General features: G+C 42.4%; 1 protein-coding gene across 4 annotated transcripts in view; it reads right to left on the reverse strand.

The window, feature by feature from the left end:
* Positions 1 to 6,002: 6,002 nt before the first annotated feature.
* ETV1 (ETS variant transcription factor 1) overlaps positions 6,003 to 17,955 on the reverse strand; it is a 75,890-nt gene continuing 63,937 nt past the window's right edge. For all 4 annotated transcript variants that reach the window (XM_088453100.1, XM_088453097.1, XM_088453098.1 and 1 more), the window contains 3 exons: positions 13,004 to 13,173; positions 9,342 to 9,443; positions 6,003 to 6,559 (listed from right to left, as the gene is read on the reverse strand). In XM_088453100.1, the coding sequence (XP_088309226.1) occupies positions 6,338 to 6,559; positions 9,342 to 9,443; positions 13,004 to 13,173 (494 nt within the window). In that variant the 3' untranslated portion in view covers positions 6,003 to 6,337. The remainder of the gene's footprint in view (positions 6,560 to 9,341; positions 9,444 to 13,003; positions 13,174 to 17,955) is intronic.

Genomic DNA, 17,955 nt, shown 5'->3' on the forward strand with positions numbered 1-17,955 from the left:
ACGTGGTCAATGACGCTGCTGGATTAATTATGCACACCCATAAAACGCCCGTTTTGACCTTTAAGCACGCCTGCGTTCTGAATTCCACTCCCCGTTTTCAAGCACCTTCCCCTGTTACCACCCACATACGCCTCCTCTTGTCACTCAAAATAGCAGACATTCGCTATTTTGCGAACAAATGATTTTCGGACGCACTGACTGGTTCGCGCATGCGTATTACAATCCGTACGCATGCGCAGTTGTGCGAACATCGCTCAGTGCGAACGAGCGGCCGCTTATGAGCGGCTCTGAATCAGGCCCTATGTCATTGACCCCCAGTGTATGGGAATGGTGATACGTGGACAGATGAGCAAGAACCATGATTATTACTTCCTATTCAGTCCTCCATGACCAGAAGCGGTTAGTAACATGCATGCTCCTACACTGAGGTATCACCTCTCCCGGGATTAGGAAGCCATTAGCACCAATACTATGTAATAAAGCATTGGGATAGTATTAATGGGGTCATCTTGAGTAGAAGTCCTACTAATTTTGTCCCCTGTATTTCCACAACCAGGATAAGCTCAATGAGCCTGGTGCTTGTTGATGAAAATACGGGGGACCCCTATGTAATTTTTCCCCCTGTATTTTATCAACTAGGACCGGCTCAACAGAGCTTGGTGCTGGTTCTTAAAATATGGGGGACCCCTACTCAATTTTCCCCCTGTATTTTAGGAACCTGGACAGGTTCAACAGAGCCTGGGGCTCATTATGCTTTTAGGGGAGAACCCCACCTCTTTTGTTATTTACATTTTGCTATTTTTTTTTACATACAGAAGCATGCATGGATCTGACTAATCTGTGCATGTTTCTGTGTAACTCGGACCTGCTCAGGCTAAACTCGCTAGTTAAACACTCGCACTCTATTACATTGCCTGACCTGAATGGCAAAACATTTGGACGTGTGTTTTGTCATTGTCACTATGTTGGATGCACCATTTTCCCAGCATGGTGGTTGGATCATTTGTGAAAATTGTGTTCTAGCACTCTGTTTATTGCATTGTTGTTTTCACTCACTTAATGGAGATTTATTGACTTTTGACCCGGTTTGCACAAGCACTACTCTATTTTTTGTTATTGTTGATATTTCGGGGGTTGGATGTCAGTTTAAGGAAGAGCATTTCACTCTGAAAAAGGGAAAAAAAAACTATTGATAAGTGAATATATATCATAACTCTGGTACGCCTCCAATTAGATATATTTATGGTGGTGGACACACATTTTAATTATGTTCACAATATGCTTCACTAGATGGCGCTATCTTCTCCCCCATTGCTAGAGATTTACATATAACAGGTTGAACAATGGGTTTTTGGGTTTTGTATGGAGATGTTTCTTCCATATTACTCAGATGTATAAAAAGACTATTAACAAACTATATATTAGGGTGGAGTCAGGGACAAAAAAAGGTCCAAATGTCGACAGTGAAACAATATATTTCGACAGTCAAAATATGGTCACAGTTAAAATGTAGACAAATCAATAGGTCGACAACCAAACTGTAGACACAGTTAAAATGTTTTGTTCAAAGCTTGTTATTTATGAAATACAAACAAGTGATCTTCTCTTATGCATAGTAATTTGGTTGGTAGGGGAAACTCTTTCTTTGGAACCTGAACATTTATTTTTTTATTTTTTTTATAACGCTAACTGATCAAAAAGTCATCCCGACTCTTATTACCTATATGCCTATATTTTTACGGATTACTTACAACATTTTAAAAACAATTAAAGTAAAGTATTTTAATCAGTAGATTTCCCTTTGATATAAAACCAGGTAACTATTATTCTTGCTCTTGCAGTTCGCTATGGCTTTTGGAGCGTATCTAAAGAGCTGCGACGTCAAGATAAGGACAGGCTCATTTTCCAGGCTCCCGAGACCCTAAAATGCTGACTTGCGGGCCCCCTCCACTCTCGAGCGGTTCCACTGCCGCCGCGGCTGGTGGGTGCAGCAGTAGAGTCTGGCTTAGTGCCAGAATCTACTGCGCATGCGCGGGACACCAGTACTGCGCATGTGCGAGTCACCGGGAAAATGGCCGCCGCCATTTTCACAGTGATTTTTGCTGCTCTGCTGGCGCAGCATTCTGGAAACAACGGACAGGTAAGTATAAAGAGTATATGGGTGCAGGGAGCGCGGTATGGGCCCCCCTATACCCAGGGGCCCGGGTGCACCGCACACCCTGCACCCATTATAGATACCACAAAAAAATAGGCCCATCACCATGACAGTGTTATGATGACCAGCCACCCAACTGGTCACACAGTCGCCATAAATCAAAAGTATTAAAATTGTATTCCTATTTTCCACACAAAATTATGCAAATTTTCTATTTTTTTAATGTATTTAGGGAGCATTGGGGCTGATAGTGTAAAGGTGTAGACGCCCACACCCCCACAGCAATGGCCACACCTCCCCCACTGCTCACAATAGGCCCCTGATCATTTTCAACCTCAGGCCCATGTGGCCCTTAATCCGACCATGGTCCTCGTCTGCCTTTTCGGTTTGTCAACCTTTTGACCCTGACGACATTATGACAGTCGACCTTTTGGTGCTGAGTTCTGACTACATCCCGTATTGGAGAACATAGAAATGTTCCTATAATGCTTTGATTTGGTTCTCTAGCAATACATGAGGATGCTGCTCCGCGGTTAGTGACAAGGAAATTGCATCAATGCAGAGGGTCAGGTCTGTCTGACACCATCTCCCTTACATGTCAGCGATCACTTCATGTGATCTAGAAGTGCAGAACCATTGCAGTGTCCTTTCCTGCACCTCACCATGCCCAGCACAAAAAGTTGGCAGCACACAGAATAGCAAGGCTTTCTTGCAGTAAAAATGCCCGGGATTCTATCTGCATACAGTTCATATATTCATCCCGTCTTTGCATTATTTTCAGCAAAATGGAACACAGACCCGCAGTACCAGTAGCTTAACTCTAAATTTCTCTTTGTGTAGGTCAGTGGCCTGGAATTTTGACTGCAAACTCTATTGTGGCAGAAGATAATACACCTGTATAAAGTTATCTGCTTGTAAGGCTGTTGAATTATATAAACATAAAAATACAAGAACAGTGTGCTGAATGAGGCAGGACACAAATTAATAAACTCGAAGTCCAAAGCCATTTAACAAGAAACTTCTGGCCCTAATCCCTCTCCCTAACATCTTAAACTGAAATCCAAACTCTAACTCTATTCATTACAGTTGGTATTTTTATTATAGGATATAAATTGGAGTATTTTTTGGAGTTATGTACAGGAACATGTAAAAGTTTTTTTTTTATTGGTTTATCCTCTAAAATGCAAATAAAAAACATTTATTCCAAAATGACAAAAAGAAATGTGGTTGGGTGGAGATGTTTGGCTTCCATTCAGGGGGAAGGATGATTTTAGGTGGAAAAGGCCGTCAGGTGGCCACCCTGTTACTATATCTTTACAAATGGAACTTATGCAATAAAACCATGAGCGAAACTCAGCTGCATGTATTGATAGACGCAACAGCTTACAAATCATCTACAAATGCATGAAGGTTGTATACAATATTTTTTTTTAATTGAATGACAAAGTGTTTAGTAAATTTCGAACAAATCCTGCATAAAGTTTGGTCAATCGGCAGGTTAAAAATCCCATTAGCGCAAATACATTCATCAGAATCAGCCTTTGCGCGATTTGTAGCTTTCCGTTCCACGGTGCCAATGGAGAGATTTTTTGTCAAAAAAAAAAAATTAGGAGTGCATCAGTATTTTCACTTATAGGTGAACTGCAATCTTGCCTGGGAAAAAAATGAAGATAAAACAAAACACAAAAACTAGGAAAAAAAAAAAAATCACACAATTCATATCGTTCCCATACATTTTCAATACATATTCTTTCTGTACAGGTATTTTCTTAAAAATAAAACAAAATGTCATAAATGTAACCTTAAAGATTCTCCCAATCATATTTGCTTTTCATTTACATTAAGCATCCAAAGCGGGTGGCAGCAGAACCAGTCAATATATCAGCTTCAAAATTTGCCTCCTAACAGTTCGTTAATAGACAACTTCGTATTTTGTGTTATAAAAGATCCCGCTGAGCTTCCCACACAAGCAGACGCTTACCAGTCATTTGTTGATGCGTACTAGTTGATTGCAGTGCAGCTAAGCTATGTCTTAAGCAATAAATGATTTGAGTCATCTACTTTGTCCTGAAACGCTACCTGTAGTTACAGCATTGCGTATAATGACCTTATAATAAATCTAGCATCCAAGAGAGTAGTACAGAAAATATACAGCAGCAGAAGCATTTTTTTTCTAGCATTTATACATGTTATGAACATAACACAGCAGTAAAAGGCATTAATGCATATTAATGGGTCATGTGTCTAAAAATGACTAAAGTAGCTATTTAGTGTATTGGATAGTTGTTTTCTTCCCAAAGAGTGCGTGCTGTAGCCAAACAGCATAACATCATATGACCGAGTACAGTTAATTCCTATTGATTAAATAACTTATTCATAGTGTATTTTTTTTTTAATCTACCATCATTAATACTTACAAGGACATCTTTATTCAATAAGCTTTGAAGGCTGTGCGTTGTACTTCTTTTTGTTTTTTGTCACAAAAACAAGTTACCTAAAAATGTATCTTGTAATCTTCAAAAATGTAATTTTTATTATATTTTGGGAGGGGGGGGGGGTTAAAACTCCACCCAAAGCTTGAAAATTAGTTTTGGGTGGAGTTCGCCTAAAGTCACAAAAACAAGTTGCCTAAAAATGTAACTTTTAACCTTCAAAAATGTATATGTAAATTTTAGTATATTTTTTTTTGGGGGGGAGGGGGATTTAAAAGTCCACCCAAAGCTTGAAAATTAGTTTTGGGTGGAGTTCACCATTTTCTGATGAAATCTGAAACGCCTTGTTCTCCCGATCCACTAGGGACTCCAACCCTTTCAATGGTCCAGAAGAGGTCTATGGTATACCACCACGATTACTTGATTAAAAATAAGTCACAGGAACCCTCTCACTGTTCACTTCACATGATCATGCACTGGGCAGTTCATGTCCGAGGGATGCCACGGCAAGTTTGATTGAAACAAAACTATGAAGGCTACAGGGGATGTGCCCTGGATAGTTGAAGGCTTGGTGGATCGGGAGAATGACGTATCGTAGGCAAGTGCCACCTGCAGATTGTCCTAATATGTAGTATTAGGGGGTCCACCTAAGTTAAGGCTTGGGCAACGGTCTTCTTTAATGTTATTCTAGAAGTAGTTAAGATGTTTGATGTTGTATTGGACTTTAATACCTAATTCACTGACAGTTCAAACGACCATTTTTGGGCAACCCTCCAGTTTGATTGGGTCACCTACCCACATAGCATTTTGCGAATGGTTCTGCTTAATTATCTGGACTAAGACACTGTAGTCTAGTTTGACAGGATATGGTGGAGAACAATGGCTGCAGAGACCCAAACCCTTACAAGATTTTAGGACTGGAGATGACTGAATTTATTACACACATCCTGGATAGGCAGCTTCTCTGTCCTTCACCCAGTCTTTCACGCAGGCAAGACCTTGAGTCTGGTGTGCGGGTATTTTCTCAGTGAGGAATAACTATGTATACAGCAAATAATTGTTCTGCATTTGCGAAAGTTGTGAATACGGTAGCCCATCCACATACAGCAACTTACATTAAGGATTGATTGGTATTTCAAACAGCAACCAGGCTTTTTGCCCAGCCACCAGAATTTCTTTGCAACTACTCCATGCGGCAACTCATATCAGAACAAAATATTAAAAAGAAACAAATATAAGCTACAAAAAAAAAATATGTAATCATTTTCTGGGTTCTTTGAAATATTTCAATCAGAAAAAAAAATAAATACAAAAAAAAAAATCCTAAAATTAAAACAAATAGTTATTTATACAATAAAAATTAACTGTACCCTGTGTTTGTAGAAAAAAGAATGTAGAATATATTATGAGATCTTAAACGGGGAAAAAAAAAAAAAAAGGAAAATTGACATGACTTAGTAACGATGTACCATAAGCTTTAAGTTCCCTTCCCAAGCATAAAAGGAATATTATGTCCATCTTTTTCTTGTCCTATTACATACATTGTTTACATTTCATCCCCTGTCCCACAAATAAAGTGCTCTGTCCGCGGCAGACCATTGTAGATATGCAACAGGAAAAGCCAATTTATGAACTACTAAATATATATATATATATATATATGTATATATATAAAAAAAGTATATTTTGCTTTTCTTGGTTCTTTCGAAGAAAAGTGGAAACGATCCTCAGCGTTTTATGTCTTTATCGTTTAGTAAACGTATCCTTCATTGTATGGATGACTATTACAGTAGCCGCCGTCCGGCATGTAGGGAATATTTTCGTCAAAATGGGACAGCGGTACTGTGTCTTCTTCATTAATGTGCCGCTCCATGTCCGTTTTCAATAACGGTCGCTGATTGTCCGGAAATGCCATGGAGAAAAGAGCTTCTGGATCGCATACAAACTTGTACACGTATCTCTCGCCGGCGACCTTAAAACGAGAAGAAGAAAAAAAAGTAATTGCACCAATTCTCTATGGCCTCCATCTTCCAAGGTGGTAACAACCACTGAAAACGCTAAACTGATCTCCAGACTATACTTTTAATGAAAGTTGTCCTACACCAACCAGTAGAAGCTAAATCACATGAAGATACTTTGCTGGTGCCTCAGAACATCTGTACCCTTCAGGCACAACATGAATTCACAAGCATGGTAAAGGAGGGCAGAACATTTGTTACTAAGGGGCTGGTGCGGAGGTTAACACAAGTGAATCATACGGACGTATCTTGCATGTTCTCACAAAGCGTCAGCTCTGAAACCGAGTGAACTGCAAGTATGGGCGATGCAACCCTCGTCGCATCCGAAGGAGCATAGCTAAATGGTATTGGGGCGAGGTACAATGAAGGGAGTGCCAAAGTAAATGTGGGCACAGGTGATGAGGACCAGGCATACAGAGAGGCGTACAAATTTGCATTCGGGAAAATACATGCATTTTATTCCAGGCATGCAGTGTGTGGACAATTACGGCTGGCTCGCAATCAACTCTGCAGCAGCCCTTCTGTGAGGAAAGTACAACAGACACAAAACCAAACCAAAAGAGCTTTCAGACTTCTAGAGAAAAATACAGTGTCCATCTGTACCTACATCGATGACTGGACGGCTGTTACTATGGTCCTACCATCTGGGGGAGAAGTTGTGTTTCAATAAAAAAATATTCAAGGCAGGAGACATGTTTTAAATTTTGCCGCACTGCTCCTTTCATACCCAATAATGCTGAGAAGGAGCAGAGGAGAATTGTAAATGTACAAACAAGGGAAACGTAGCTTCTGTGAGTAGGCTGCACTAGAGAGTTTATTTAGAGGAGTGGATGACAGCTGCTGTAGTAAATCTTACTCCCAACGCCAGTCTAAGGTGTCACCTGAACTCTAAACCAGACAACAACTCAGAAAGCTGTAATTAGATTATCTCAAGTAATTTGGAAAATTTTACATTTCTAAATGAACCTTAGATTCGCTTAATCCAGTCACACTATGGCTGGAGACCTAAACTTTCTGTAACTAAGGCACTCCATGAAGACAGGTGTAACCAACCGACTAAGCAGATACATCGGAATGGGTATGTAATGCCGGCTGTCGTGATGCCTCCTGTCAGAATACCGACAGCAACATCCCGATGGTTGGTATCCCGACAGGGGTCGGGTTAGTATACTTACCCTCCCCCCTTCCCCCCTTTAACCCTCCCTTCTTGTAGCCTAACCCTTACCCTCCTCACCCCGCACCCTAACCCTCACCTTTAGTGCCTAAACCTAACCATCCCTCTTAGTGCCTAACCCTAACCTCCACCCCAGTGGTGCCTAACCCAAACCCTCCCCAAGAGGGGTGCCTAACCCTAACCTCCCCGCCCCAAAACCTAACCCTGCTACGCTCCCTAAACCTACTCCCCCCCCCCCCCCCAGCGCATGGCTAATGCTAAGGGTGCCCCGGACTTGCCTCGTTCGGTCTGACGTCCTTCGGCGTTGGGATTAAGATAGGCGTCGGTATTTGGACGCCTATCTTAAGTCCCTTATCGGGATTTCAGTGTAGGTATTGGGACCGGCGGCATCATAACTACATCCCGATACATCTATGCCTGCTATGCCCTGAGCAAAGTCAATGAATATCATTAAGGTTAAATTACACAGGTGATACGAGGAAAGGGAACAAGGCAGCATCATAATAAGTAGTAGAATTAAGAACCAACAACCCCCCACGGAATGGGTATGATATATCGTCAGCCGCATGGCCGGCGGTTTGATTCCCGTCAGCGTCAGCCCGACAGGTGCAGAGTGCGACGCAGCGGAAGCCCGACAGCGCTGGAAATCCCGATCGTGGATAGGTAAGTATCCACTAACCTAACCCCCCTAACCTTAACCCTCTTAGGGGTGCCTAACCCTAACTTCCCCCCCAAGTGCCTAACCCTAATCCCCCCTCTAAGTGCCTAACCCTAACCACCCCCTTCCCCGCTGCCTAAACCTAAGTCCCCCGGGGGGGTGCCTAACCCTCCCTCCCCCTAGCCTAACCCTAAGTCCCCCCCGGGAGCCCTAAACCTAACCCTCCCCCCCCGCAGCTGTCCGCTCGCGGCGCCCGGCATCACTACAATCGTGATGCCGGGAGCCGGTCTCCCGGCGTCGGGGAAATGCGGGCGTCTATATCCAGACACCCGGCATTTCACCCTTGCCGGGATAAGACAGTCGGGAAGCCGGCTGCCGGTATATAGGCAGTCGGCTTCCCGATTGCTTCCCCCCACACACCCCCAAAAAAACAAAAAACACACAATACATCTGCACTGTTGGGTAATGGACAGGAATTACTACTTCTAGAACAAAAATATAAATTCAGTGATCATTATGCTAACAAAATACCTTCCCCTGATTCATGGATGCGGGTGACGACACCTGGCATACGGAGTTTGGCACACAAGACACGTTTTCTCTAGATTGTTTTTAGTTTCAATAAAAGAACTGGCATTTCCTGATTTCTTTGACACAATACAATTAAAATAATTAGCCATACTCACCAATGGAAAAAGACCTAACACAGTAACAGGCATTATATAAATGTAAGTGTATTTCTACTTAAATAACAGGGAATTCTAAAAAGACCAGGAAAGCCTGAATAAAAAATAAATTAAAAATGAAAACGGTATATGGGTACAGGCTGGCACCAGTGGTACAAATGTCTCTGAAAACTAGCCAATCGATTCTAATACATCGATAGATAAAGTTGATGCCTCACCTTCTGCATAATTCCCTTCTCGTAATAATAGCGCAGGGAGCGGCTGAGCTTATCATAGTTCATAGCTGGTCGGTTCTTCTGAATACCCCATCGCCGTGCCACCTATGACAATAAGCACAATGTGTTATATATGTATTTAACACAATACGTCTAGTGATGGTCACTCACTCGCTATAGTTTATGAATATAAATATAATATATATAATATAAAAGGAACAACTTTGCAGGTGGAAAAACCATGTTATGCTGCAAGGGGTACAAATACATCTATTTATTTTTGCATGCAGGGTAAATACTGGCTGCTTAGCATGTAGCCCACAAATACTGGCCGACTCTACTTTTACACTGCAATTGCAACTTAGATTTGAGCCTGGACAATGCCCTCCAAAATCTAAATAATCTCTGTACCTTATATGTTTGTCCCACTGCAGTTACTCCTTTTATTTTTGCTTAACTTATAAGTCTGAATGAGCCCCAAAACGCAGATAGTGTCTCTGTAGCATCATCATCTAGCAATCCAAATATAATTGCTTAGTCCGGGAATCTGATCTTTCCATCTGGTTACAATGACATCTCTTGTTGAACGAACCGTTTCGCTTAGAGGTGGAGACTTATTAAAGTAAATCATTTGGGGTGACTGGCGTGCCAACAGCGGCAACAAATAATGAAAACATTTTAAATATGTATTTAAAAATTCATAATATAAAACTAAACTGTACACAGACCTCATTAGGACTAAAAAAATGGAACAATCATTGTTTATTTGTTTTTTTTCCTACAGTCTCTCGTTTTTCTTTTATAACTTAGGGCCTGATTCAGAGGCGCTCGCTATTTGCGAGCGCTCACTCTGAATCAGGGCGGATTTGAAAAGAAAAAAAAAGCCTCCAGGCCTCCCATAGCTGTGGATGAGCACCCTCAGCTTTTGCGAGCGTCTTGACAATGGTCGCGATTATCGCGACCATCAGGCTTGCGACGAGACCCTTGTGGTAGGGTCTCGGTTCCCGCAAGCCCGAGTGAACTTCCTGCTCTAATAGAGCAGGAAGTTCACTACTGACATCACGAATGATGTCAGTAGGGCCGCCCACAAACGGCAGACGTTCCTGCGGGAATGCCTCCGTTTGTCCAGCCACCCCTCCTCCCCGCCTACAAAACGTGGCGAGCTGTCGATCAACACCGTCAGCCGCCCCGTTTTGTAGTGAGCCCCGGAGCGAGTGAAGTTCTCAGTCGCTCCTGAGCTGGCGCTTGCGCACTGGCCGACCATCGACCCGCTTGCGAGCACTATGCGCTCGCGGGTGGGTCTGAATCAGCCCTTACTTTACTCATTATTGAATATTATTCGTCATCCTCTCAGCTTCCCCTTATGCCACCCTATGCAATCAACTCCTATTTGCTACCCATTTACCTGATTATATTCCATTCTTTCACCAAACATTACGCATCACAAATCCCCTCCTCAATAAATTTCCACCTTACATTTTGGGGCGGGATGCATGACGCATCGCAGGCGGGATGCGATGCATTCCACCGGTCTTCGCAGGCATACCGCCGCTGGTAATGCCGGTGTGCATAACGATCAACACAAAGGACCGCTCTGACGGTAAGAGCGGCCTTTGCGATGGAGGGGCTTCCAGATCTATGACCCAGAAGTCCTTCCGGCATCCTTCTGCCCAGGCACAGAAGGACGCAGCGCCGCGGGGGGTGCTGGGAGGGATCAGATTGGATTCCTCTATCAGTACTCTCCCGATAGAAGCCCATTGGCTTCTATCGGTAACACCATCAGGAAAATGGCGTTACTCACCGCAACCAAGTGCATCGCATTCCAGGGCTTGGTACATATGAGAAATGCGGTCAAACGCATTTTTGGGGGTTGGACTGCATTTCTCCCCTTCCTCCATCCCACCCTTTATGTTTCACCCATTCGCTTTTAGATTGTAAGTTCACTTGGGCAGGGACTATTGTGTATATTATAGTTTGTGATCTGTTTGTGGTACACCGTGGCATCACAAGGGGGGTGCGAGCCGCACCCGGTTGTGTCACCCGCCAAGGGGTGACAACAAGGTGCAGACTCCCCCTCAGTGACAGGAGCCGGGTACTGCACTGTAAAATAAGTGCAGTACCCGGCTCCTGACAACTGTGGGGGAGCCGGCTGGAACATAGGGCAGTCCGCACCTCTGCCACTCCCCCTGTCCCCCCCCCTGCAATAATGGGTCCATGGGGAATCGGCCGTGAGGTCACGCCCCTTCCCGTGTGGCCACGCCCCCTTTGTACCATCCCTCCCCGCACCAGGTGACACCGCGGGGAGGGACGCCACTGGTGGTACAACCTCTCAATTTTGTGCATGTGTGTGTCGAAATCGGTTTGTGCTTCATAAATACTATAAACTAACCAACAACAACACTGGCAGCAAATTTAGTGCAGACGTATCTCACAACGAGTGAATCCTTGAAGAGGCTCCAAGTCTGCAATACAAACATTCTAACCTATCACTTTCCGTACACTCAGTGCTTAAAAATAGAATTTAAATAACTACAAGACCTTGTGATTCCAGTTTTAAAATGCACAACAATAATGCAAAGATTTATTAGTCATTATTTTTTACATGAAGCACTCAGACGATGATAAGCTCTCACTTCTCCAGTCATCATTTATTTAAACAAAATTCGGTTGGAATATAAAATGCAGACGAGACCTGTTTATCAAAGTGCCGGCATTATACTGTACATTACTTTGTAGGCAATACTGAAGTGCATTGTAGTCAGAAAATAAACCCCATTAATAGAATTACTTTTTATGTTTAAAGAAACCATATACTAAAAAAAGTGGTGCCTTTCTGAAAACCTTTGCACAAGTAACTGCAAATAAAATATGCGGCAATTATTAGCTGTGAGATTGTAATAACCGTTTAGAAAATGAAAGCAAATGACAGATTTGTTCCTATTGGTTGTGGTACCTTTTATTTACTACAGACATTCTGTGGACCACTTTATAAAGAAAGAGCCCATTATTTTATTTTTTTTGTAATATAACAAATATTTCAGAGTAAAGTCCTTATGTGTATTAACTTCTGCAGAATTCCCATTTTGCAAATGCCAGGAGTGAGTGAGCCAAACAATGGTAATGAGCCAGCAGGGGGCAGCCTTCTGTCAATATCCGATAACTTATTTGTTGAAAAGACTTTTATTTTTTATAAAACCAAAGACAATGGTTCTCCAGACCTATCTAAGCAAATGATAAATGGCTCATAAAAAGTTCCTCTAGTGAACCAAATCTGCATTCAGATGTGTCCTCTTGCATCTGTGCCGCTCACGCTGCAAACGTGCACACGCATCGCGCCATGCGATTAGCCGCAGAAACATATGCCACGGTACGCCATGCCGCACATTGCGTTCGCACCATGCAATCCTATGGAGTCGCGGGTGCTGACGCAACTTACATTACCGTGCGCGACTTGCGCCATGCATGGCGCGACTTGCCGCACAAACAGCAAATATGCAAGAGGACATATCTGTACCGCTTCAGAAACCATGTATGGCAAAGTAATCATGCCTACCCTGTGAATATTACTTTTAGACGTCATGGTCAAACTCATAAAACAACTGCACAGACCTGTACGTAGAACAATATACGTGAATAAGGTATACTACAATGAAATATGAACACACCTCCTCTGGCTCAATCAGTTTAAACTCCATGCCTCGGCCTGTCCAAGCAATAAAGTGGGAATTCGCCGGGTCATCAAGGAGTGCGACCAAGAACTGCCACAACTGAAGTGAACCTCTCCTCTGATAGGTCGGTCCTTCACGATACAACCCTGGCTCCTGTTTAATGTCACCTGCAAAAATAAAGTCCAGATATTGAATTCATATACACATATGTAATCCAAGAAGGTAATACAACAGTTCACATGTTAAGTATATGGGGCATAAGAGTATATTTTTGTTGCCTGGCCTCTAAAAACAGTCTGGGGTTTTAAATATGTGTCCCTCAGAAGTAGAACGGTGCAGAGAACATTATACTTACAAGACAGTGTAGGCAATCTACAGTTATTATTCTGTATGTAGTAGGAGTGGAGATCCAATGGGAATGATTGTTAGATAAGTCATTAAGGTGAAAATGTGTCATACCTTCTAATAAGTGGAGAAGTTGCCATAGCAGCCAATGAGCTTCTAGCTAGCATTTATCAAGTACATTCTATAAAATGATAGGTAGGCATAGCAGGGACAAGGTTCAGATCAATATATTACATGGGGCTTAACATCTGTGCCCTTAGCAACAGGCGGGGGATTCCATAATGGATGTCTTCATTGTACTTTAACACAGATGTCCATAAAACCTGTTTTTTATGGTCTTAGTTTAAAAAAAAGGACAGAATTGTTGAGTCATGGTAGAAAATTGTACAGATAAGAACAGTAATCCTTCATTTTATTTTATTGTTTAATTAGCTGTAGCATTGCCATTGCTTTGATACTCCCATTGTCATGGTCTTGTGGCTCCAGCACACCGAAAAAAAAAGCGTTTCCCAATAAAATGTGTTACAGTAGATCCCAGAAATTTTGGGACCCCGCTACAAAGGTACCATATATTTGTGCCGAAGACCCTAAGATTTCTTAAAACTGGTTGGGAAAAAGTCCCTAAAGAATTGTAAAACTTTCCACATTACAACTTACGTCTAACCTCGGCGTAACTGGAATATTTATCTCACTGGCCAGCAGTGCCCACTCCACCCTGGGTGTGTTCCCAGGTATCAAAGCAATTTGAAAATGAAAATGGGACTAAGCTACAGCACAGCAGGTTTTACAGAAGTAGGACCCACATCACTAAGCTACAGCACAGCAGGATTTCAAGAAAGTAGGACCTGTATAACTAAGCTACAGCACAGCAGGATTTCAAGAAAGTAGGACCTGTATAACTAAGCTACAGCACAGCAGGATTTCAAGAAAGTAGGACCTGTATAACTAAGCTACAGCACAGCAGGATTTCAAGAAGTAGGACCCGTATAACTAATCTACAGCACAGCAGGATTTCAAGAAAGTAGGACCCGTATAACTAAGCTACAGCACAGCAGGATTTCAAGAAGTAGGACCCGTATAACTAAGCTACAGCACAGCAGGTTTTACAGAAGTAGGACCCACATCACTAAGCTACAGCACAGCAGGATTTCCAGAAGTAAGACCCGTATAACTAAGCTACAGCACAGCAGGATTTCCAGAAGTAAGACCCATATAACTAAGCTACAGCACAGCAGGATTTCCAGAAGTAGGACCCACATCACTAAGCTACAGCACAGCAGGATTTCAAGAAAGTAGGACCCTTATAACTAAGCTACAGCACAGCAGGATTTCCAGAAGTAGGACCCACATCACTAAGCTACAGCAGAGCAGGATTTCAAGAAAGTAAGACCCGTATAACTAAGCTACAGCAAGCAGGTTTTACAGAAGTAGGACCCACATCACTAAGCTACAGCACAACAGGATTTCCAGAAGTAAGACCCGTATAACTAAGCTACAGCACAGCAGGATTTCCAGAAGTAAGACCCATATAACTAAGCTACAGCACAGCAGGATTTCCAGAAGTAGGACCCACATCACTAAGCTACAGCACAGCAGGATTTCAAGAAAGTAGGACCCTTATAACTAAGCTACAGCACAGCAGGATTTCCAGAAGTAGGACCCACATCACTAAGCTACAGCAGAGCAGGATTTCAAGAAAGTAAGACCCGTATAACTAAGCTACAGCACAGCAGGATTTCCAGAAGTAAGACCCGTATAACTAAGCTACAGCACAGCAGGATTTCAAGAAGTAAGACCCGTATAACTAAGCTACAGCACAGCAGGTTTTACAGAAGTAGGACCCGTATAACTAAGCTACAGCACAGCAGGTTTTACAGAAGTAGGACCCGTATAACTAAGCTACAGCACAGCAGGATTTCCAGAAGTAGGACCCACATCACTAAGCTACAGCAGAGCAGGATTTCAAGAAAGTAAGACCCGTATAACTAAGCTACAGCAAGCAGGTTTTACAGAAGTAAGACCCGTATAACTAAGCTACAGCACAGCAGGATTTCCAGAAGTAAGACCCGTATAACTAAGCTACAGCACAGCAGGATTTCCAGAATTAAGACCCGTATAACTAAGCTACAGCACAGCAGGATTTCCAGAAGTAGAACATGCATCACTAAGCTACAGCACAGCAGGATTTCCAGAAGTAGGACCCGTATAACTAAGCTACAGCACAGCAGGATTTCCAGAAGTAAGACCCGTATAACTAAGCTACAGCACAGCAAGATTGCCAGAAGTAGGACCCTCATCACTAAGCTACAGCACAGCAGGATTTCCAGAAGTAGGACCCTCATCACTAAGCTACAGCACAGCAGGATTTCCAGAAGTAGGAGCCTGTGCCATAATGCTAACAGGGGTTTCTGTGTGGCATAAAATGAACTCGGGGCACTACAGTGTGTTTAACAGACTTGTGGTGCTGGGTGTATTACACAGGAGTGGAAGGAATGATGAACATGTGGGGAGATCTCCTTTAATGCGTACAGTATAGTAAGCTAAGTGAAAGAGTGGGTTACAACTAAAACATTTAAATACTAATTTCTCCCCTCTATTCTGTTGGATTATTCTCATTGGCTTCTGAAGCAGCTTTCTTGACTTGGGAAAATTAATGTGGTAAAAATGAATACCCTTCCCAAATTGCTTTACCTCTTTCAAACTTTACCCATTCTTTTACCTGATTCCTGGTTTCGCTCTTTGAAGGTCCCGGAAAAGACCTCGGCGTAGACGTGACATCTTATCACGGCCAAAACAATTGGGGGGGGTCTTCATATTCCAGAAATCAAATCTTATTACCATACTGTACACCTTAATAGAATTCTTGAGTGGACTAGATATAGAGAGGTTAAGCAATGGGTTGCTCTTGAAGGCTGCTTCATGAAACTTCCCCCAGAAATTACACCTTGGTTACCCTTCCTTACCTAAACTAAACATGCCTCATCCAACTATATCTCCTTCTCTTTCTATTTGGAAATCCCTACGGTACCTACAACACATTTCCTCACGCTTTGGCCCTCTTACTTCTAACCTGGATTTTCTCTCTGGTCTCAACCTATCGCATTTTCATATTTGGGTGCTTGAGGGTCTCTTCAGGGTCGGCCAGTTGGTGAACAAGTTGGGTGTTAAACAATTTGCTGAACTGAAAGAAAAATGGACAATCCCACATCCTGACTTCTGGAAATTCCTCCAGGTTTGTCATTTCCTGACCTCTGCAGATAGCTCACCTCATTTGAAAAACTCTTTTAACTAATTCGAACTCTCCTATCCCCTCATGGGCTAAAAGGTGGGAATTAGACCTGGGCGTTTCCATCACAGAACAAGAATGGTAAACTATATTTCTTAAAACTCATTGTAGCTCTGTTTGCACGAGTGTCAAGGAAACTCAATACAAGATTCTAATCCGGTGGTATAGGCATCCTTCCTTACATCATACTATGTACCCAATGATATCTGGCTCCTGTTGGAGATGTCTTTCATCTCCTGGGTCATTGTGACATATCTGGTGGGATTGCCCTCAATTACCTAAATTTTGGTCTGAGGTTATTTCCATCTCGCAACATATTCTAGGTGTCCCTGTACCTACTGATCCCACATTTTGGCTGCTTAATCATTCTCCTACCTCATTGGGGTCCTACAAGAAATCCTTACTTCGTCATCTTAGCAATGCAGCTCGTGCGGTTATTCCATTACTTTGGAATTCCCACACCCATCCTACCCGTAAAGATTGGTTCCAGAGGATCGATTACTACATGTCGATGGAAGACCTTTTAAAATCCTCTACAGATAAGCCCTCCACTTTCATCAGTACTTAGTTCCTATGGCTGGAATATAAGTTCACTGTGGAATTTAAAACTTATATGTCTCACGTCAATTTACCCCACATATGGTGACCTCTCCTTCCTCCCCCCTCTCTCCCATGATCCCTTACTTTTATATATTTTTTAATATTGTTCTATTGTATTGGATTCCAATATTTGTCTATGTCTATTTCATTTTTTTGTTCTGATATGTATGTTTGTATTATGCTATTTTTGTATAGCTGTTATTTGGAATCTTTAATAAAAACAGAATACACAAACAAAAACATTTAAAAACAATAGGTGAGAAATAGTTCCTGAGTAAGCTTATTTAAAAGACACGTAGATAAATTTTCAAAAAATTCTTCCAATGTAGCTGGTATAAACACAGTAATAGAAGCAAAATAGGCTAAATGTAGGGCCATCCTGTGAAACTAAGCCATCATTCTCCAGTGAGCCCCTCATTTCACATGGAAGCAGCCATTTTGTGTAGTGGACCAATGTGAAAGTACAGTTCATCAATTCACTATGAATCAGTGATATCCCAAGCCAGATCATCTTTTAGGCACTTACGACCCAGTGGACTGTAGAGTCATGAATTCTGCTTGGATGTGAAGTCTGCTTGGCAAAATAAAGATGGAGAAGGCAGCCTGAGTCAGTATCTGGACATTAGTGAGTCTTGAGTCATTTTAGACCAGCCCGCAAAATGGCTGCTACATTTAAACATGTCAGACAGGCATACCCAATTGGTCTCTACCCCTGTGA

This window comes from Taudactylus pleione, unplaced genomic scaffold (genome assembly GCF_031769625.1).
Source record: "Taudactylus pleione unplaced genomic scaffold, aTauple2 ptg000571l, whole genome shotgun sequence".
Lineage (NCBI taxonomy): Eukaryota > Metazoa > Chordata > Amphibia > Anura > Myobatrachidae > Taudactylus > Taudactylus pleione.